Below are 22,520 nucleotides of genomic sequence, written 5' to 3'. Positions count from 1 at the left end.
GGGCATCTCTGCACAGTGGAGGAAGCACTCCCAGGGCACAAGCATGAAACTACAGGGCCTCTCCAGGCCGACGCGGAAGTCACACCACTCCCGTAGCTCTCGCTCTCGGCCAGAGCCTGTCCCAAGGCCAGTCTGGCTTCGAGAGGAGGAAAGCAGCCTCCACCTCTCGATTGCAACAGCTGCAAAGAACTTGCGGTCATATTTAATCTACCACTTTACGTGCACGTATCTACCTAGCTATACCTATATCTACCTATCTATAGCTATGTCCATCGTTAAGTAGCAGCTGAAATGTTAGTGAAGAAACAAGATAATTTCCTCTGGTAAGAGGAGCTGGGAGTGTGAGTGGGGACGGAAAAGGAAGAGGCTTACTTTCTCTGTTTCATGCATTTCTACGCTCAGGGCTGGCTCCATGGGCATGAGACCTATGAGGAGGCACAGGGCCCATGCTCAGGCTCTGGAAAGCTTAATGCTCTGCTGTCACCATCTTGAAGTTCTTAATAATTTTATCTTTGAACGTGTGTTTTGTAAGTGAAGTCCAGTGGGACAGTGGTGCACGTGCACGAGCAAAGGAGATAGTGCAATATGCACGTCTACTGTTCCCTGAGGCCCTGTTTTACATCCAGCATTCCCCATGCCTCCTGAGGACAGAATCAGGGTGGACGCATGACGCCCGGGAGTTCCACATGACTCAAAGCAAGTACAAGGTAAGCAAGTTACATCTTCCAATGAGTAAATCCTGGCGCTGACAGCCCAAGTTCCCATTTTCTGTTCTAACCAGAGCTTGCTGTAAACACGGTTAAGAATGCAGTGGCACTGACAAAGGAACGCTATCATATCCTTTCTTATTCACGTTACTTCTCTGTATTAGCCAATCACGCTGAAAATAAGTGCGAAGAGAAAGGAAAGCTAGGGCAACCCACAGTCCTCTTCCTTTCAGTCTTTCCTTACTCATCTGTAAGCTGAAGAGGGAGAGTGTGGGTAGGTGTGTGCACCAAGAACTAAAGAAATAAAAACAGCTGAATCAGCTTTGTGCACGGTTTCTACTCTTCTGGTAAAAAATGAAACACATATGCATGCACAACCTAGGAAATACAAATTATGTAATTTCAGTGATTCCACATACAAGTTAAATATTCTTACGTTTGCATCTAAAACTGACATTGCACCACAGAAAGATAAAGAGTAAACCTGTGCTAATAATTTTTAGTTTTTCTTTACTTAGAACAACATTAAATAGCAAATAAGAAACATGATGAGTTCAGACAGAGAAAGAAGAAGAAAGGAAAAAGCTTTTATATTTTAGCACCATTAATGACATTTTTTTTCCTCTGAGGAAAGGAACCTTACATTTTTATTTTGCACTGGGCCCTAAAAATTATGTAGTCGGCCTTGACTGTGCTGTTTGAATTTGCATACGTGTGTCCTACTTTTATATATTTAAAAAATAGGTGTTTTTTTTTTTTTTTTAACAATACCCCTCACTTGTTTCACATTTTAGTTTTATGAGCTTTGTGCTACCCCTTACTTCAAATCATCATAGATCTATTTTAAAAAATAATAAGATCCAGGGAACTAGCAGCTGAAAAAAAACAGGTACCCAAATGAATAAACACTTTTAATAAAAACAAAGGCCATATTTCATATTATTCCTACTCTCCTTCTCTTTTGTGGGCAAAACACTCCCTGATTTATAGCACTGGGACCACCGTCAGCACAATGAAATTAAGCAAGAATAATATGTCAGATTAAAAATCCCAAACCCAATTTTATGAACTCAATTCATGACAGCTGCACTGTCAACATAAATATTTATTCTCTCAAGGGCCATGGATGCAAGGTCATCTACACCACAAGGGATGCCTGCCTCCATTGGTACATATACATCAACTCAGGAAATGCAGAGGATAGAGGTTATTTACAGAAATAACTGCTTATAAAATTAATGCCAAAAGAATTTCCCATGTTTTATTTACTAGCATGATATCAATGTGGTATCCCGTAGTCATAATAACTAAACATCTCTATTCAAATTGAAAGAAGTATTTTTATACTTCTTATACTTTTAACATTACTAAGCATGTATATTAGTTTGAATTTTCAACAAACTTATCATTTCTTAATACCTAAAAATTAAAATTATACCACAAAGACATGCTTGGTTAAAATTTTCTATTTGAACCATAGTTGCATTTTGCAATAATGTTCTCAAATTTAAAAGATCAGACAATGCCATAGGAGGTTCAAGTCGTTAGAATGTAGTGGAATAGTAAAGCAAAAGGAGAAAGTAAACTGAAACCCTGGGAGGTACTTTAGGGTCAATTTGTGTAAAGACTGCAATTCAAAATATCTTGATACATTTAGAAATTTAAAAACTTGTTTTTCTTTCTTTCTTAAGGGCTTGAGAAGAAGAGTCAAATATCAGCTTTGGAAGTCTTGCCCAATAACCAATCAAAGAGAATACTCTGCATAAAATATTCTACAGAAGATGCCCCAAAACAGGGGGTTGCTACTGGAGAAGAGAGCTGTGGTTGGGGGCAGGGGTGGAAGAAAAATATACTTTTTATTATATATACCCTGCCCTAATTTTAGAATTTTTTTTTTTTTTTTACCAAATACATGCATCACCTAGTCTCAATAAATTAAATTTCTCTAAAATAACAAAATAAGACAGTTTTTGCTTTGCATAATGGGCCATGCTATAGCTAATTTTTAAAAGTACCACTGTCTGACTCTCAGAACGGGAGAAAATATTTGCAAACGAAGCAACTGACAAGGGATTAATCTCCAAAATATACAAACAGCTCATGCAGCTCAATATCAAAAAACAAAAAACCCAATCAAAAAATGGGCAGAAAATCTAAACAGACATATCTCCAAAGAAGACCACAGATGGCCAAAAAGCACATGAAGAGATGCTCAACATCACTAATTATTAGAGAAATGTAAATCAAAACTACAATGAAGTATCACCTCACACAGGTCAGAATGGCCATAATCAAAAATCTACAAACAATAAATGCTGGAGAGGGTGTGGAGAAAAGGGAATCCTCCTGCACTGTTGATGGGAATGTAAATTGGTATGGCCACTATGGAGAACAGTATGGAGGTTCCTTAAAAAACTAAAAATAGAACTACCATATGAGCCAGCAATCCCACTCCTAGGCATATATCCAGAAAAAAAACATAATTCCAAAAGATACATGCACCCCAATGTTCACTGCAGCACTATTTACAATAGTCAGGACATGGAAGCAACCTAAATGTCCATCAACATTGGATATTGAATGGATAAAGAAGATGTAGTACATATATACAATGGAATATTACTCAGCCATAAAAAAGAACAAAATAATGCCATTTGCAGCAACACTGATGGACCTAGAGATTGTCATACTAAGTGAAGTAAGTCAGACATAGAAAGACAAATATCATGTGATATCACTTATATGTGGAATCTAAAAAAAAGGGTACAAATGAACTTATTTACAAAACAGAAGTAGAGTCATAGATGTAGAAAACAAACTTATGGTTACCAGGGGATAACGGGGTGGGGGAGGGATAAATTGGGATTGACATATACACACTACAATATATAAAATAGATAACTAATATGGACCTACTGTATAGCACAGGGAACTCTACTCAGTACTCTGTAATGGCCTATATGGGAAAAGAATCTAAAAAAAGAGTGGATATATGTATATGTATAACTGATTCACTTTGCTGTGCGCCTGAAACTAACACAACATTGTAAATCAACTATACCCCAATTAAAAAAAAAAAAAGAATGAGGAAAAGAAAAATAAAGTACCATTGTCTGAAGTTTTTCAGTTAGTTGTATGGTCATTATTAAATGTGGATGGTTTGGGGAGGGGTTATGGAACTAAGAACACAAACCACACTTCCATGAAAAATTATTAAAGTTCAATCATTTTGGAACTGAATACAAAATATTCAAATGTGCTCTATTTAGAGGGGCGATGGATCCATAGATGAGAAATACCTATTTTTAAAACAGGCTTTGGTAGAAAATCTCAAAGTAAAGCATTTCTGTTTTGAGCCTAAAACTTGGCATTTTTTTTCCTAATTATTTCTCTTTCACTACAAAAAGTTTCTGGATACCAATGGCAAAGCCTTAGAACCACAATGAAAATTATTTTTCTATCTCCATTCCCACCATCACAAATTCTGTAAAGATGCACGAGATTAAGTGTAAATGTTCGTATTCTCCCACATAAAGGAGGAACATGCTATATAATCTGGTCTGGATCCTTCTGATTCTATGGAAAATGGTCCTTAATCTCCCTGGAAAAACACACCCCTTTTGGATTAGGATGAAAGTATGGACTTTCTTTTCAGAAAAATACACACACACAAAAATATCAGAGGTTTGCAGGTTTCTCAGTAGCTACTCCATGAACTCCCAGGGATCACAAATCCCGGAGTAGAAGCACCTGCTCTGGACAATTCCTCTTTCCTGACACTCTACACACAGACCTATGTGTCAATGGACTAAATAAGTTCTTCTATTATTTCAGGGCAAAACACTAACATTTGGGTCTAACTCTAATTTTTTCCTAAGCAAACGGAAAGCTCTTTTTATGCCCAAATTCCCCATAACTGAATTCAGGATACCTAAACTATATTCTTGAGACTAAATGTAAATGTAAAATACAAATGAGCACGAAGTTTTTCAATCAGATCTGGCCTTTAGACAGATGTCATGGATCCCTCAAACATGATGCTCTAGGGGGCTTACCTGCCTCTTACCTGAGACTGGAGAAGATTCCCCCACGTCCCAGAGGAACACAGATGAAAGACTCAGTGGAACATTCTATGCCTTTGATAACAGAAATTTTCACATATTGAGATACAGGGAAGTCATTCTGGCTTATACATGAGTTGACTTGAATTTTATGCTAACTAAAACAGCCTGTTTGTGGCCTATCACACGTACATTGTACATCTGCTTTAATTATTAAAGAAAAAGGTGCCCTGACCAGAAGAAAAGAATGTCCATGTTAAAAATAAAGATTAAATGCCTCCCTTCCTGGGATGCCAATGCTGGTTCTCCTTCAGTGATAAGACTCCCTTCCCAGGATGCCAAGGCCGCACTGACTCGCTGTATATGTGCTAGTCTGGTTTGTTTGTTTTTGAAACCTTGAAGAAATGTATCCCTGACTTGTTCAAGGTTCTTTGTTCTGACAAGATAGGAAACTGTGCCGAAAACCCTGCTTCTCCGGAGCGGCTTCTCGGAGTAACCTGGGAAGCTGGCTTCTGGGCTAGTTCTCAGTTTGACTCAAATAAAACTCTTTTTCTATTCTTATTATTGATTATCTTCATCAACACCTTCTGTGACCCAAGGACCCAGGCTTGATGGTCACTAGGAACTCTTGCTGCAGCAGGGTCAGCAGAGCCCCCAGTGAAAGCCCCAACTGATGAAGCCCTGCAGGCCTCCAAACACAGCAGAAGCCAAGTGGACCCCTCGGCATGCCTGTAACAGTCCTTAGCTTCCTCTGCGTCAGTCTTGAAGCAACATTTGGCCTCTTGCTCAGGGCTCTCTCAGCCCCAGCAGCTCTCAGCTTCCAGGTTTCTTGGTCTGTTTGAAGAATGGCAGCGTTCTGGGCCTTCCTTTTCCCTTAACTTGAGCAATCCCAGATGTTGCCCTTTCTGATCTGATCTCAACCTGTCTTTCTCAGAGTCCTTTTCTTTTTGATCATCTGGATCCTCAGCTCCTCAGGAGGAAACTCAGCCTCCTCCCAGCCTTCCATTCACAGGCAGATCTGATTTAGAAAATGAACTGCCAATAGGTAACACCTATGTGAACGGGCTGCCGTCATTGTTTCCTGATGTTATTCACCTGATCTGGAGAAGGTGGTCTGGGAGCCGTTAGAAAGGAGACAACGTCTGGGCTGGATCATGGTACAGGTGGAGAAGAGAGATGATTGGAAGCAAAGGGAACACACAGCAAAGAGACTGAGAAGCAGGGTGGGAGTAATAGTTAGCAGACCTGAAGCTGGGGTCTGCTAGGGGCTGTTTCACTGAGGATGTGACCTTCAGTCTCTTAGTTAACACTTCTGGGCTTGTTATGTGTTTCTGCTCCAGGGAGCAAACAGATACAAAGCTAGTCTCTGGAAAAACTGAAGGAAGGCTTCAGGGAGGGGAAGAAGGAGACAAAAACCCTGTTCTGACATGCACCCCCATGTTCACAGCACTATTCACAATAGCCAAGACATGGAAACAACCTAAGTGTCCATCGACAGACGAATGGATAAAGAAGATGTGGTACATGTATACAGTGGAATACTACTCGGCCACAAGGAAGAATAATGCCATTTGCAGCAACATAGATGGACCTAGAGATCATTCTACGTGAAGTCAAAAAGAGAAAGACAAATACCATATGATATCAGTTATATGTGGAATCTAAAATATGACACAGATGAACTTATCTACGAAACAGACTCACAGACATAGAGAACAGACTTGTGGCTGCCAAGGGGGAGGAAGAGTGGGGGAGGGATGGGTTGGGAGTTTGGGATTAGTAGATGCAAACTATTATATATATAGGTTGGATAAACAACAAGGTCCTGCTGTATAGCACACGGAACTATATTCAATACCCTGTGATAAACCAAAATGGAAACGAATATGAAACAGAATGTAGATATGTATAACTGAATCACTTTGCTGTACAGCAGAAATTAACACAACGTTGTAAATCAACCAGGCTTCGATTAAAAACAAAAACATCCCTGTTCTGTTCTCAGGAAAGGCCAGGAGGCTCTGGTGGGCTCTTGTCTTCATGAAGAACTTGAAGATGAGAGAAGCCAGCCCTCGCACTGGGAGGGCTGCTATGACCCTCTCTGTGTCCCCTCAGAACACAAATGTGTTCCATCTGCAGCACCTGTATTCTTTAGCCTGCATCCAGCTGGCATCTTTCTGTCAGTCGCACTCCTATCAGCCTCATGATGACAACGCACAGAGGAGGTTTCCTCTGGAAACCCTCTGACTCCCCCTGGCAGATACTGTCCTCCTCCCACCTCCAGCCCCTGCATGCACCTCTGCTGTAGCTCATATCTATTCATATGGTAAGATTTTCATATATTCCTCTTCATTAGACTGTGAGCTCCTTGAGGGTCACACTCTGTTCAGGTCTGTGCCCCAGTGCCTAGAGCAGCCCCTGGCATTTCGTGGATGCACCACATATGCTCGCTGACATGATTTACACTGATAAAAGTATGTGTATAAATTAGTAGAGGCAATATGGCTGGGAAAGGATATAGGGACAAATTTAGAGACCTTCGAATACCCCGGTAGATGGTTTACACTTCTCCCCGGGCAGCAGTGAGAGCAGCACCAGGTGTCTGAGCAGGCATGTGTGTCTGAACTCCTGGCTCTGTCTGTGTGTCCATCCTTCACTGCCTCTCAAGGCATTTACTGGATGCTTCTTTGGAGCTAAGGGACTGATTACATCATATCGTTTCTTCCAGCCACGTGTGATAGGATTATTGTACCCCCCTTTTGACAAATGAGGAAGGAGGTTCAGGGAGACTGTGTAACGTGCCTGAGGACACAGAGCTGGTGGGAAGCAAAGCCAGGACTGTCATGATCTAGCCAATTCCAGTCCACAGCCTTTAAACGCTGCACTGCCTCCCTTACTCTGGCTGAACTTGAGGCGAGACACCAGTGGTGGTGGGATGGGATTGGAAAGGAAGAGATAAATAAACAGTTGATTGTAAAGGGAGACTGGCTAGGACAAGGAGAAGCAGGGGAACAAAGTTAAACTGAAGTACTGAAGAGTAAAGTATCATGGTATCAATAACACGTTTTCAAATAGTTTAGCAAAACAAACATATATGAGCATATGCATTCGTGTCTATATATACACACACAGAGAAATGTAAATACATACATGGAGAGAGAGAAAAAATTTTTTCAATTTTTCTGAGTGTTTGAAAGTTTGAATAAATAGTCGGAGGGGAGAAAAGACAAGCTGGACATTTCAGACCTAAGAGAAGTCTGGAGAAGGGGCCAGGATGAGGAAGAAGAAAACATAAAGCAACAAGCAGAAAGCAAGAAAGAGAATTTGAAGGAATTAATTGCCAACTGTGCTAAAACATCTCTAAAAATTTATTAACAACACCAGGACTCACTAGGATGATTATGCACATGCTTACAATTATTATTACCAGGAATTCATGTAAGGATTTTAATTTATTAATTTTCATTTATTAACGAGTACCTTGTTTAAGATGCTATCTGCTATGTATGATGAAACCTTTGGTAATTATGGAAAATTATGGTAAATTTAATGGATTTAGAATTTATGTACATTAAATATTATGAAAAATGAAAACAGACCAAGATAATAATATTTGCAGGAATTACAAAAAAAAGTTAATGACTTGATCAAATAAAGCATAAAGCATTCACATAAATTGATAAGTAAATGCCAATGTATGTATGAGTAACATGTCCTGAAAGAGAAAGTATAATCAGTAAAGAAATATTTAAGAAAATCCCTACCACCCCAGCAGTAATCAAACATGATAACAATATGATGGAAAATAACATATAAACATATATAAGTATATATACATATATATACACACACATATATATAAATGTATATAAAATGGTCATGCTAACCAAGGCTGGATGTAACAGGCATGCTCAAATATTCTTGGTGGCAGGATAAAAGTCACTGAAAATACATTTGGTCATATTTATCAAGAGCCATAAAAGTTTTCATGGGAAAACTTTTTCTGGGCATTTATCTTAAAGAAGTGATTCTCAAAGTATAGTCCAGGGATGAGGTGGATCTAGACATTCTCAGAGAGTCCATGAGTTCAAAACTCTCTTCATAATAACACTAAGATATTACTTGCCTTTTTCACTCTTATCTCTCACAAGGGCACAGTGGAATTTTCCAGGAACTGCGTGATGTATGATGACACCATTGTCCTGACAACTAGGAGAATGTGTGCTTGTAGGACTGGAATTCGGGGGGTGATTCTGCACCTTATTCTCGCACTTTTAATAGCCAGACCACAGAGGTCACCTCTAATCACAAAGCTTCAAATCAATCCCCCTCACTCTGTCTCTGAAGTACTGATGGCCATTATCACTTACATCTGGCAGAAACCCCAGTTTGGAAGCAGAATGTCTGTATGAGGGAAGGAATAATTACACTGGGAAAATTTTACACAGACTAGTAAGGAACCAACATATTATTCAATTGTAGAGCCTTAGCACTGGGCAAAGATGCCAGCCAGATACATGCAGAAGCAGCAAGTGCAAAGCGGCAGAGTGGATACCAGAGCCTGGAGCTGGAGGACAGGGGTTCTCGGCAGATTCATCTGGGGAGCTTTAAGAAGCTATGATGCCCAGGCCCCACCTTCTAGAGATTCTGGTTTCACTGGTCTAGAGAGCGCCCATGCACGGGAATTTTCTAATAACCCCCCAGGTAATTCTAATGTGGAACTAGTTTTAAGAATTACAACTATAAATGAAAGATAACAAAAAGTTTTTCTTGCCTTTCAAATAATGTATTTTGATACAATAGGAACTGTTGCCTATACTTTATCCTTTTCATTCACATAATCTGTGGCTCTGCCTTCTTGAATTTGCAAACCGAAAGGCGAGGACGAGGCGCTAAATTTTTCAACTCATAAGGCACCTAACGTTCAATATCAACTTGAACCACTGCTGTCAGCAAGGCAGGATTTCAGTAAAGGTACACTTATTTTACAAACAGGTGGCCTAGGAAGCTGGAGAGCTTTCCAAAAGGGCATTCAGCAAAGTTGGGTTAAACCAGGAATAGATCAGAATTTCAGGCCAGAACACTCGACCACATCAATAGCCTTTAGAAGGTCTGTCTTGCATTTATTGGTTTGAGTTAGACAGCTCAGAACACTGAGGTCAGTGAGATCAACCCCAGGCAAGACTGCAGGAATTCGGAGCTGCCGACTTTGGGACAGGATTTCCTGCTGCTCCTTTCTCAGTGTCAGACACCCTGCCCCAGTGACTGCGCCCTAACCTCTCCGCGGTGGCCTGTAGACTACACAGGAGTGGAATTTGGCCTGATGAGAGGAGGAAAGTCCCATGACCAGAGAGCTCCTGACACATAAAGAGCTTAACGATATCCCCAGCGCATACCACGTGTTCCTTCTGAAAGTCTCAAGTTCTTAAAAGTTTTCCCAACTAGAACTGCCTTTGCCCTGGGGACCCGGTTAAACCTCAGAACAGATTTCTCCAGATGATGACTGAACAATAAACAGAACACAAAGCCAGGCATTTGGAAATACAACACATGACACCCTCAGAGGGCAGGCAGACCCCTAACCAAGCCCGCCCAGGGGTGCAGAACAGGAGGAGAAGGCAGCAGGCAGCACAGCACAAGTGAGGAAGCCCTGCCTCTTCTGCGTGGTCAGTCCCTTGCGACAAGCCTGTCTCACACACTGTAATTTGGTTAACTGACCCCAATCCTTTAGGGAGGCTGAAAAACAGCCTTGTTAGCCACACAAGAATTCACCAGATCTCTTTGTCTTTGGATGAAATGATAGCCTGGGTGGAAATGAATCTCTCCCTGCCCTCCGCCATATGTCCTTCAGCACCCTGTGTCTTATCTCATGGTACTTTTCAGTTTGTCTGATATCAGGGTGATTTGTGTTTATGCTTGTCTGTCTTCTCCACTAGATCGTAAACCAGGAAGACAGATGCGGTGCATTTTGCACCTCCCTGTGGTGGGAGCCAACTATGTGTGTCGAATACGACAGAAGCTTCTAGAGATGAAATTTTCAAAGTGGGATCAATTAACATTGAGTAGAGCAGCTCTTTAGCAGGCACGCAGCCTGGCAGGTGAGCTGAGACAGTGAAGAGGGCCACTGCAAGATTAAAGTGCGGGGAGAGGGTAGGGGGGAGGTGTCAACAGCGTGCAGGTAAATGCACAACCTGGGGAAGGATTTCAAAACCTCCACCAACAGCGACTCCTAAAAGACGTGAGTGACCACTGCACACTCCCGAAATGAACACCCAAAGGAATACCAGCTCAGAAGCAATTCCAGCGCCCTGCCAGCAAGCCTACCCGCAACATCTGGGCATTCCTGGCACCTGCCAGCCAAGCCTTGATCGGTTCAGACCCCCTGATCATCTTCTGAGAAACAGTGAGATCACAGCTTTTGGAGCTGGCAGGACTTCAAGTCATCAATAATGTAACAGAATTCCCATAAACACTAAGGACTTCATATAGTCTGAGAGCTGCAGGCAAGGTGCCTACCAGGGCATCCAGAGGGTGAAATACCATCACTCTCAATCTGTTTCCTTGCCCCAAATTCATTTTTAATATATGCCATTCACCAGATAAATACATATATTTAATATTAATGTGATAAATGTAACTCTGCCTACTTATGAACAAATATCTCCTAGAAACATTTAAGATCATCAGGCTAAACAAACATATCCTTCACAATCAGAAAAAGATGATCCACCACTTCCCCCCCCCCCACAAATAAAGATGAAATCAAATTATGTCAGTGCCGTGGTACATATTTAGGTCTGGTGGAACATACTTAGAAAAGCCAGAGGTGTTTTAGAGTATAATTCCTAGAACTAAACTGCAAACTGTGACATATAATATCTCCCCACTAAAGAATAAAAAAAGACCCATTCTGACCTGGTAGGGCATACGTCCTTCTTTTTCTTTTTCTCAGTGTTCTCAGACATCCAGTGAAGAGTGGTGCTTTATTTGGACAGCAAAATGCACCTTCATCGCTGATTATTTCCTGTTAGTATCTATTACTGTTAAGAGGATCTCAGTCCGGAGAGAAAACCGGGGCCGGTGGTTCTTCAGGAAAGCTCAGGCAGTCAAAGGCAATAGGAAAAGACTTCCTATATATACATATATTATTTTTAACTTTACTTATCTCCTAGTAACTTCACTCCCTTCCTTTCTGGATTTGAATCATTTCACCATCCCATGGAAAAGCTTGAGGACAGAGGAGTGAGACCCTGGGGCAGACGTGAGGTCCGAGTCACCGGAGCAGGCTTCCGGCTCGGTTTAAAAGAAGCAGAACTGTGAGGAGAGAGGCAAGAGAACCAGCCAACAGGATGTGTGTGGCTGGAGTTCCTGGCATGAAGTCTTGGCTTTCATGTTTATTTTTGGATGTATTTTTCTTAGCCCTTTGATGCAAATTTCTGGCCTGGGAAGTAACCCTACAGTACAAGCTCCAAAGTTGCCAAAAGTAAGTACAGGCCTCTGACTTGGGAGAAAGCAGGTCCCTTGGCTTTTAGGTTCCAGTTAAGCCTCAGATAAGGGGGTGGGTCCCTGCACATTAACAGGCAGGCCAGGGGCTGCCTCTCTGAGGATGGGTCGTATAGTTCAACCTCAATACCCAGGGCCACTAAATATTTACTTGAAATACCGGTCTACCTGGAAAGCCCACCATTAATGCAAAATTGAAACAACCTGAAATTGTTCGCATGCTGAATAAAGTATTAAAACCCACCCAAAGGGCTTCTGAGATTTTTATGTTCTAAGATACTATGTTTTAAGTGTTGGGCTTTAATTTTTCTGACAGCCCAAGACAGATAGGAACATCAAATCTGTTCAAGCAGGAGCAAATGCCTCTGAGAGGTATATTACTCCAATATGGTTTTTAAAGTGCATCAGCAAACACTAAGCTGCTGTTATTTCAATAATTCCTATTCTCATAGTGGCTTGAAAGATTATTAATGGAAAAGGGCTTTTTCTCCCTGCATAGTCCAAAAGAGGCAGTAAACAGAAATAGCTAAAAAGCTTTTCAGTCCAACAACTGCCAACGTATCTGGTAGAATCGAGAAATAAAACACTGAAAATTAGGGAATAGAGATAGATGTAAAAATATTTCTTTGACAACATTCACTACTCTTAGAAATATTCTTGTTTACAAATTGTATTCTTTTCCTAAGTCAGAAACATGCACATATTTCTTATTCTTACCAGTTTATATCCCAGAAAGCATAAAGAATTTTTCAGTCAACAATATTTATTGAGGCCACAGACACATTTGGGGAATAAACTCTATGGGATCAATCATTACATCTGAGCAACGGTTCTCTGTGATATTGTATGTCCTGGTTAGAATAAAATCACAAGAGCTTCTGGGTAACTACTACAGCTAAGAAACCACTTTTATTGTGGCATGGGCCAGACTACAAATTTAAAATAATTGCTTTCATTTCTAAAGACTCTAGTTTCATTGTTGTCTTTAAATTTCAAATAATTCATTCACAAGTGTGTATTATTTTGCACATGCTCAAACATAGCCCACAGTGAAGGAAAGTTTTTGGCCAGAATGATGTTCATGCGATTGGAACACAGGTAGTAGATCACTAGCGCAAGGACCTCAGTGGTGTCTTTTATGAGTTTGATGGAGAGTGACTTTCCAATCTACTTCTCTGAAACACACTGGACTCATCTCCTCATACAAGTCCATGTACTTGGAATATTCCATGTAAAGATGACAAAACATGCTGCAAACCTAAAAGCATCTTCACCCACGATGTTAGACAGAAAGTCAGGGAGTAAACAAAAAACACTCCTTGTTGTTGTTCTAACCACTGGAAACATTAGACTATTTTTGCTGAGAAGAAATTCATGGAATTGGACAGCAAATCAGTATTTATTTATTCCAAGAGCCACCAGCAACCATAGATACTCATTAATACTTGATCCAAGATTATCACGGCTTAAAACTCCCAAGCCTACACTTAACTACTTTGCCATTTAACTTCCTTACTGAGGGTATGCAATGCCACTAGGGTCAAAGAGTTTAAATTACAATTCTCAAGAACTAAAAATGGTACTCCAAGACTTTTTAATTTTTTCTGAATGAAATTCAAAAACATAACTTTCTCCTTTCTCTCTCACTCACTCTCTCTCCTGAGATGCTATTGAAAAGTGAGATGTTTTATACCCTCGTTAATATTTTTTATTAAGTTCTAATATCAAAGAGGCATGAAAAGAGGGAAGTATTATTGACCAACTCTGAATAAATTTACTGTAATTCACTTAAGCTAAGAAAATATGACCTGACTTTGAGATGGAGATCCCAGCTCCCTCAAATATGATCATAAATTGGCAACTGAAACATGGAAAGGAAAGAGGAGAGAAAGTTTTCATTAGGAAAGATATAGGGTACAGAGAAAAGCATCAAGCTGCTACCTCAGTTACATCTTGGGGAATATTTTTTTTTTTGATATATTTATATAGACGACTGAAATAATGCCGCTGGTCACATTTGTGACAATAATTTTTAAAAATACTCTGGGTGCTACCAATTTGACTTACAACATAATAGACAACATAAGGCAAGAGTACTGGGGATGAAATTGAATAGGATTTCAAAATCTCACGTGTAGTTCTCCGGGCGTGTATCTGCGGAGAGCTGAGGAAACTTGCCTTTGGTCAGGAAAGGAAGCAGGGTTACCTAGCTCTCTGTTGCCACTGAAGTCTCAAGTGTAAGATTTTAAATAGCCTATTCGCTCAGCCTATTAAAGAGCTACTTGTAGACTGTACTACCTGTTAGTGATTACACACCATAACTTTCCTGGTTAGAAGTAACTCAGATTCCTGGTCCTTGTCAAGCACTTTAAGTGACATCAAAGGCATAGATAAGGAGGGAAACCTCAATCTGGGAGTGCTTGCCACACGATGGGCCCACCATGACATTCCTCAAAAGTAAGCAGGCAAATGAGATGAACATGCAAATTTAGACCCATGGTTCAGATGATCTAATTTCTACCGTGTGGGAACTATGGCCTAACAGTGAGCTCCTTACCACGCTGATGGGAGCGGCAGTATCCAGCTTACCTTTCTGCTGCCTTCTTTCTGCCATTTCATGGTTCAGTGAGGCTTCTACCTGAATCCTGAAGCTACGTCATCCTTCCCTTTTGATATTTGGTTACCAGATCTAACTTAAATTTCAGCTGACAGCATGAGCTTGGGTTTTAATGTTGCTTACAGATATTGTGTACCAGTGTAATGAATGGCTGAATTATAGACTCTGTTATCTGACATAATCAAGAAATAGGTGTTCTGGTTATCCAATATTTTGCTAACAGATTAGTGTCACATATGCCATCAATGGATCACCTATATTCAAAGAATAGAAATAGAATTTACTTAATGATAATGATATATTATACTATGAAATAACATTATTGACTTGCTAGTCCATTTTCTCTCTCCTCCAAGTAGAACAGAAGCCCTGGCCCACAGAGCAGGAGCCCTGTCAATCTTCTTCACTGCTATAGCCAGACCTGACACACAGGAGATTCTCATTAAGTATTTGCTGAATAAATGAATAGTGGAATAAACGTAAGTCAATTTTCTTTACTCGGAAGGTAATTTAGAATTCCACAATTTCTTAGGATTATCATGTACTGTATATGCACAAGTGTGCCCATTAATAAAGTTCTGATTCACACAGGTTGACTAGATAATTCTTTACTTGGAAGGTAATTTAGAATTCCACAATTTCTTAGGATTATCATGTACTGTATATGCACAAGTGTGCCCATTAATAAAGTTCTGATTCACACAGGTTGCTAGATAATTCTTTACTCAGAAGGTAATTTAGAATTCCACAATTTCTTAGGATTATCATGTACTGTATACGCACAAGTGTGCCCATTAATAAAGTTCTGATTCACACAGGTTGCTAGGTAATGGAGTTCCTCGCATTCGCACTTTAGCCAGTTAAAACGTTGATGGAGCACCTAATTTGTACTCTGTGCTTGGCTGCATGAACAGGTAAATAAAAATGAAATATCTTACTAATCTCTTGCTCACTATGAGGTTCCAAACCCCAACCTGTAAAATAAGAGGTCAGTCTAAAAACTCTCTCCAGCCTTTTCAGCTCACTTAAGTCACTGACAGGGAAGACCAGAATCATGCTCTGAGGTTACAGATGAGGGGTTGGACCCACGGAGCTACAAAATCATGTGGCAAGGTTTGGGATACTAAGGACCACCTTCAACATCCATAGCCCCATCTAATAATTTTCCTCTAAGGGAAATCTCTGTGAAAAACAGCCCTAAAATATACTCAGATACAATCCAACCAAGGGATCAAACAAATCAAACCAATGCATCACTTATAGTGAGGCATCCAGACGTTAAGAGCATCCTAATGTACTCAGTATCACCTTTGACTTCTTGCCAGAAGTGTTTGACTTGATCTAATCAAACATTTAGCTCTAACTTCCGTTTACAGGAAACCCTGGGGTAGGGGTACAAAAAAAAGATACCATGAGAAAATGATCAGACAAACCTTGAATTTGGGAGAAACTGACCTGGTCTTTTTAACAAGTCAATGTCACAGAGAAAGAGAGACACAGAGAGAGGGCAGGGGGGGAGAGGGAGAGAGAGTGACTTAGACATAACAATCACATGTTAACACATGGTTCTTTATTTGAGCCTGGTTTGAAATAAAACAGATATAAAAATACTTATTTCTGGGTATTTATGGGGAAATTTGAACTGTGGACTGGATATAGATGACATTAGTATACTATCTTTAGTTTTGTAGGTGAAATAATGGTATTATGGGTATGTGGCAGGATATTCTGATTTTTTGGAGAAATATGCTAATATATAGGATGAAATGTTGTGATGTCTGTCATTTACATTAAAGTGGTTCAGCAAAAACAGATGAAGCAAATATGGCTATATGTTAACAACTGCTGAACTAGGTGAGAGTGTATAGTCGTTCATTGTATTATCCTTTTTGATTTTCCGAACGTCTGAAAATTTCTTAAATAAATTTTTTTTGTGGCCATGCCACATGGCATGCGGGATCTTAGTTCCCTGACCAGGGATCGAACCATGCCCCCTGCAGTGGAAGCACAGAGTCTTAACCACTGGACAGCCAGGGAAGTCCCGAAATTTTTTATAATAAATTTTAAAAAATGTTCACAGGTAGCAACTTCTCAGGAACTTTCTTCACAGCACTGAGGCCTCCTAATTAAATTTTTAAATATTGCCACAAACCATCCTCCACCAGCAACTTGAATAAGTCATCACAGACAAAAGCAGTTATAATGACATACATCACAAGTAGGAGTCATTTTTGTTCTTAAACCAGTCTTCCGAATTTTCTTTTTGGAAAAGACTTTTCGGTTCACCTTTTAAATGAAAGATCCAAAAAGCGGCTTATTTGCCTCAAGCTTGGTCCCTTTTAATTGACAGAAAACCTCTCCGCACACACCTCATGCAAACCTACTTTGGCTCTGCCTTCCTAAAACTCGCTTTTGTCTCTGAACTTTACAGAGCAGTTGGAGCTCTTTAATATTTTCTAAGAGGAACATTTCAAACAAGTAACCCTGCAATTTATTCACTACTGCCAAGAATAAAAGTAACAGGTTTCACCACCAAGGCCTTCCAAGGCTTTGCAGGACTTTCAAGGCAAAGCATCACTCATTCACCTACAGGTTTGCTCCCTTAATGCATCTGTCATTTGTTTGGCTCTGGAGGAAACTATTTGATTACACAAAATTCTTTTTAGATCAAGTTTAAAATCTTAGCCACACTGGGACAAGTGGCGAAGCCTGCCAGCTCGATGGGTTAACGCTTGGACATACTGAGCCAAGGACGAAGATAAGGAACAGCCACAGGTAAAAATCAGAAGCTTGAAGAACTGAAAAGGAATGAGCGTAAAGGATGCAAGGGCCTTTCTAAGCACTCCATTTACCATGACTGCATGTAAGGTGATTTCTGGCCCCATCCTTCTTGTAAATGAGCGTGGTACCCTAAAGGGCGCTGGTAAGCAGCGGGAAACGCACAAGCCGCCAGGACCGGCTGCCTCCATCCACTGCTGTGCTGCCCGTGCATTTTGAAGTTGGCAAGTAACCAGCCATCTTTATGTCCCTCGTTTCCCATACCTTATTACAGGGCACATCATTTTTAAAAGCATTTAAATGAAGCAGATGTTAATCCCATTCATTCCACTTTCCCAGGGAACACGTCCATGATGATTTTTAAAATGCCAAAGAAAATGTCAAAGTATTTTGTTCCCTGGTTAAGAATACATCTGTGGAATAGGAGGGGGGGGAAATACATAAAACACTCTATGGTCATTCAAGAAATAATTATAATGTATGTCAAACCACAGAAAATTGAGCAAGCACTACATTAAAAAAAAAAAAAAAAAAAAGGAAAGACGTCTTGTGTCAAAATGGCTTTGTCACTCACTCATTTCAAAAACAAGTTTTGAAAATTAAATTCCATCCACCGGCTCAGAACAGAGCACATTAAGGCTTGACTATAATGCCATTATCCATGTGGCAGCTCTCTTTCTTTTCTGCAACCACGTGAATTGACAAAGCAGCCTTGGGGCTCACCTCCCATAATGCCTTGAAGTCCTTCTGCCCGATGCGGAGAAGTTCACTGCTTTCCCTTGTAACAATTGTCGCATGGCGGGGTGTGTTGTCCAGAATGGACTCTCCAAAGGCTGTCCCAATCCCCAGAGTGCAGATGGTCACTGCATCCTGAGAATCCAAAAAAACTGGTCATTAGAAAAGCAAACATTTTACCAGTGGATGAGTTGTCTTTTCTTTGAAGTCTATAGTTGACCCTTGAACAAAGGGGGAGTTAGGGGTGCCAACCCCCAGCCCTGCACACACACAGTAGAAAATCTGAGTATATTGTGGTTCCTGCACATCAGCAGATTCAACTGGCCACAGGTCATGTCGTACCGTAGTGTTTACTATTGAAAAAACTCCGCCATGAGTGGACCCGCGCGGTCCAAACCCGTCCTGTTCAAGGGTCAACTAATTTCTATACAATAAAACACTCAATTCACCTGCACAGTACAACAAGTTTTGACAAATATATACACCGTGTAATCACCACCCAAGGCAAGACAGAGCATTTCCATCACCCCTGAAAGTTCCCTCATGCCCCTTTCCAGTCAGGACCCTCCTTTCAGAGGCAACTGATGCTCTGATTTCTATCACCGTAAAGGAATTTTGCCAGTTTTAGAACTTCACGTAAAAGGAATCAGACAATATGCCCTCTTTGGTGTCTGGCTTCTTTTCCTTAACATAACGTCTGTAAGATTCATCCATGTTGTTGCGTGGACCAGTAGTTTTTTCCTTTCACTGACGAACAGTTTTCCATTGCAAGGGTATGTGCCCCGATGTGCTTATCCATTCTCCTATCCGTGGACATTTGGGTTGTTTCTGGTTTGGGGATATTATGAATAAGGCTGCCAGCAATCTTGTGCATGTCTTTTTGCAGACATGGTTATCTTTTTATATGACTACTCGCTCTAAGAAAACAGGGGAAATCGTTTGAAGATGAACTCAGCTTTTTTAGTGAGAGAGTACAGTTACGAGATTTAAATAAGAAACCGGAACAGGGATACTGTTATGTCAGTCTGTCTTAAAGAGATGAGGAAACTGAGGGTCAGAATGGTGGATTCACGAGGCCAGAGTTCACACAGATAGTAAGTAACACAGCCAGGTTCCAATTGTGACTGTCTGACTACAGACTCCCAGCTTCTTGTATCACGCTGCCCCCCTCAGCCACAATAGAGTAAAAGCAGCACCCAGTGCAGTGCGGTGTGGCTAGCTGATAAAATGTCCTGAATCAGTGATTTAAAAGTGTAAGGCGTACTAAAAAAGTAATTTCCTTTCTGCATGCAACATGGGCGATGATACTTGGATTTAATCCTAACTAGTTTCAAGTAATGCAGTCACTCAAGATCACCTGGACATTAATTTTGCAAAAGGTATTATCAACTAAGGGAGATACACAAGGGTAATCCTGAGTTAGAAAGCACAGTTTTCCTTTCATGTACCTAACACACAATAATAGGCAAATGTTATTAAGATCAAGTTAGTGACTTTGTAATCACATTACTAAGACAAATGCCCATAAGAATCCAGTTCCTTGAACCACAGCAAATTGCTTCTGCACAGATATTACCATTTAAAATTGTGTTCAGGAAAATAAAATCAATAATATCTCAGAAGAGAATGAAAGATCAAGGGGAAACATAAAAATGGCCTGTTAATAAATTTTCCAGAAAGGCAGCTGCAAACAAACTCAGTCAGAAAAATATCCCCAGGGCTGAAATATCAATACCCAGCAAGTCAGATACTTCTGAGTAATTTTCAAGTTCTAGTAAAAACACAAGACGGATTATGATAAATCACAGACTTCCACAAATTCTTTAGACTACAAGTTCGCTTAAAGGTCCACTAGCCTACTTCATTTTTTTTTTTTTTTAAATCATCTGGACCCTTCAGAAAGAATCCTGTTAGCCTAATTTATACTTTCCAGTGTAAATTTCTATTTTAAAATCTGACACGGATGAACCATACGTATTACTACTGCCACTATCCATGTAGCTTAATTATCTACGATTAGCTACAAAGTATAATGCACAAGAACTATGCAGATCTGTTATTCATGAGCTTGCTGTAGACTTCTACGGAATAAGTTGTCTTCTCCATTTCTCATCTCCTATCCCCGACACATGTCACCATGTGTCACCAAAAGGTATACAAAGACACAGCCTGTGAAAGTCAGTCGCATGAGCCCATCTTCTTGCTAGTGAGCAGCTCTTGTAATAATGACAAAAGACTGAAATTATTCTTGGATTTCCCCTAGAGAGTTTAACACGACACCTGCCTGCTCACACGTAACAACATTTAGTCATGTTAGTACTGCCAAGTGCCCTTCTCAGTGAAGCTCCGTGCGTCAGGACCTCTGTGCAGAGGGGCACCAGCTCCCGTCATTCCGTCCAGCACCTGGGCTCATTCCCAGTACCCCATGCTCTCCCACCAGAGCTGAGTGTGGGATCTGACCTGCCTTCATCTCCTCCTTCATACTCCATCCTCTCAAATGTCAGGACAGGGAATCACAAATACAAGATATGGTTTTGAAAGTAGGACTAATAAAACCTCACCTGAAAGAAGTGTTACTTGCAACTTCAAACTTGACTTTCAGCAGACTCAGTATTTTTAGGACAAATTTACTTAGAAATCTGAATGGATTTAGGAAGTGTGGATTGGGCAACTGGGATAATCGGGCACAGGGAAGAAGAAAGTCCTAAGAAGAACATCTTCACCCTAAAGATGAATCACTACCTTTACAGTCCCTAGGGGCGAGGCCTTGTTTGCATTTGAATTCCAGGCGGGGACTTGCAATGTGCTTAGAAAATAATGACCAAATAAAGACATTTACATTCAAATGTTCTCTCAGGTAGCAGAACCAATATGGTTGCTCAGTATGTATCAATAAGTTGAAAGGCAGGACAAATGTGAGCCACAGGAACGTGAGTCAGAGTAGCAGACGCACTCTTATTTTAGTGCACACTCCCAGCTCACCAGATCCCTGCAGGTCAGAGTTCCAAGCCTGAAACCCTGTGGAGATGCTTAAATGCATGCCTTTGCCTGCAGCTGCAAGTGCCCATTTCTGAAGGTAACACTACTATTCCTTTAAACTCACACATCCTCCAGAGATCAGCTCATGTCTCAATACTTATTAGATAGGGACTATTCAGACATTTATTTTCTGCTCATTTGCAGATTAATGTTCAGAAAGGTTACCTGAAAGGAAATATTTACAGTGAGAGAGACTGAAGAAAGCAATCGGCAAGGACTATGAAACATCAACAGTGAAGGAATGTCCCATTTTACATTAAGATGGCAATTTATTTGGGGGGACTTTCAAATATGAAATGACGATTTAAAAATCTGAGTGTCTTCAAGTATGAAGGTGGGTTTAGCAGATGCTGCTGGAGTCCTGCCAGATTCCCCCACCCCTTTCTCCCACCCTAGCCCTACCCTCGAAGGCAATTGTAGGTATCTGGACAGTTCCCACACATACTCGCGGTTTCCCCTTTCATCTGCATTGCTCCACTTGAGGGCAGAGTGCTGGGCAATTAATGCCTGTAAGGTGCATCTTCCAAAGAGGCATGAGAGTAGCAAGATAAATACGCCGGCTTCCTACCCTACCCAGTTTCTTAGAGGGTCCCCCGGAAGGAGTGAGCCCAGTTGCCCATAGCTGAACTCCTTATCTACACATTTTTATAGGCATTTCTCATTCCTCCTGTCAATTCCCCACTCCCTTACAACACTTCCTGGGGTTTCCTCCATAAAAACCACTTGCAGCCAAATCCTTGTCTCCAGATTGGCTTCTGGGGAGACATGAGACTGGGTTAGCTAAACGTGGCTCTGAGTCCCAAGCTACACTGAGACGTCTGGGGAGGTACTGAGCCTAACCAGTGTTCCCAGAGAGAGTCTATAATAGCAACAGAGACCAGCTTACCACTGACTGCTTTGCATCAGACACATCCGAAGTGCAATATCCCTTGGGTGACACCTGGGAAGACTTCATTGTGTTAGTAAAGCATCCTGGGTCTCCAAGGCCAATTCTACTATATAACTAGCAGTGATGGGCTCTCAAAAAAAGAATTACCTGTGACACATTACTGATATGATACATGGTTTCTTCCTGCAATC

At 40.8% G+C, this 22,520-nt stretch overlaps 1 protein-coding gene across 4 annotated transcripts in view; it reads right to left on the bottom strand.

Annotated features, from left to right (window-relative positions):
* Positions 1-22,520, bottom strand: part of RAPGEF4 (Rap guanine nucleotide exchange factor 4) — a 308,154-nt gene that overhangs the window by 215,136 nt on the left and 70,498 nt on the right. For all 4 annotated transcript variants that reach the window (XR_005020628.1, XM_036858163.1, XM_036858165.1 and 1 more), the window contains one exon: positions 18,390-18,536. Coding sequence is in view for 2 of the 4 variants with exons in the window: in XM_036858163.1 (XP_036714058.1) it covers positions 18,390-18,536 (147 nt within the window). In the remaining 2 variants the exon portion in view is untranslated. The remainder of the gene's footprint in view (positions 1-18,389; positions 18,537-22,520) is intronic.

Source organism: Balaenoptera musculus, chromosome 7, assembly GCF_009873245.2.
Source record: "Balaenoptera musculus isolate JJ_BM4_2016_0621 chromosome 7, mBalMus1.pri.v3, whole genome shotgun sequence".
Taxonomy (NCBI): Eukaryota; Metazoa; Chordata; class Mammalia; order Artiodactyla; family Balaenopteridae; genus Balaenoptera; species Balaenoptera musculus.
The sequence above is the reverse complement of the archived record's forward strand: the minus strand, read 5'-3'. Positions and strand labels throughout refer to the sequence as shown.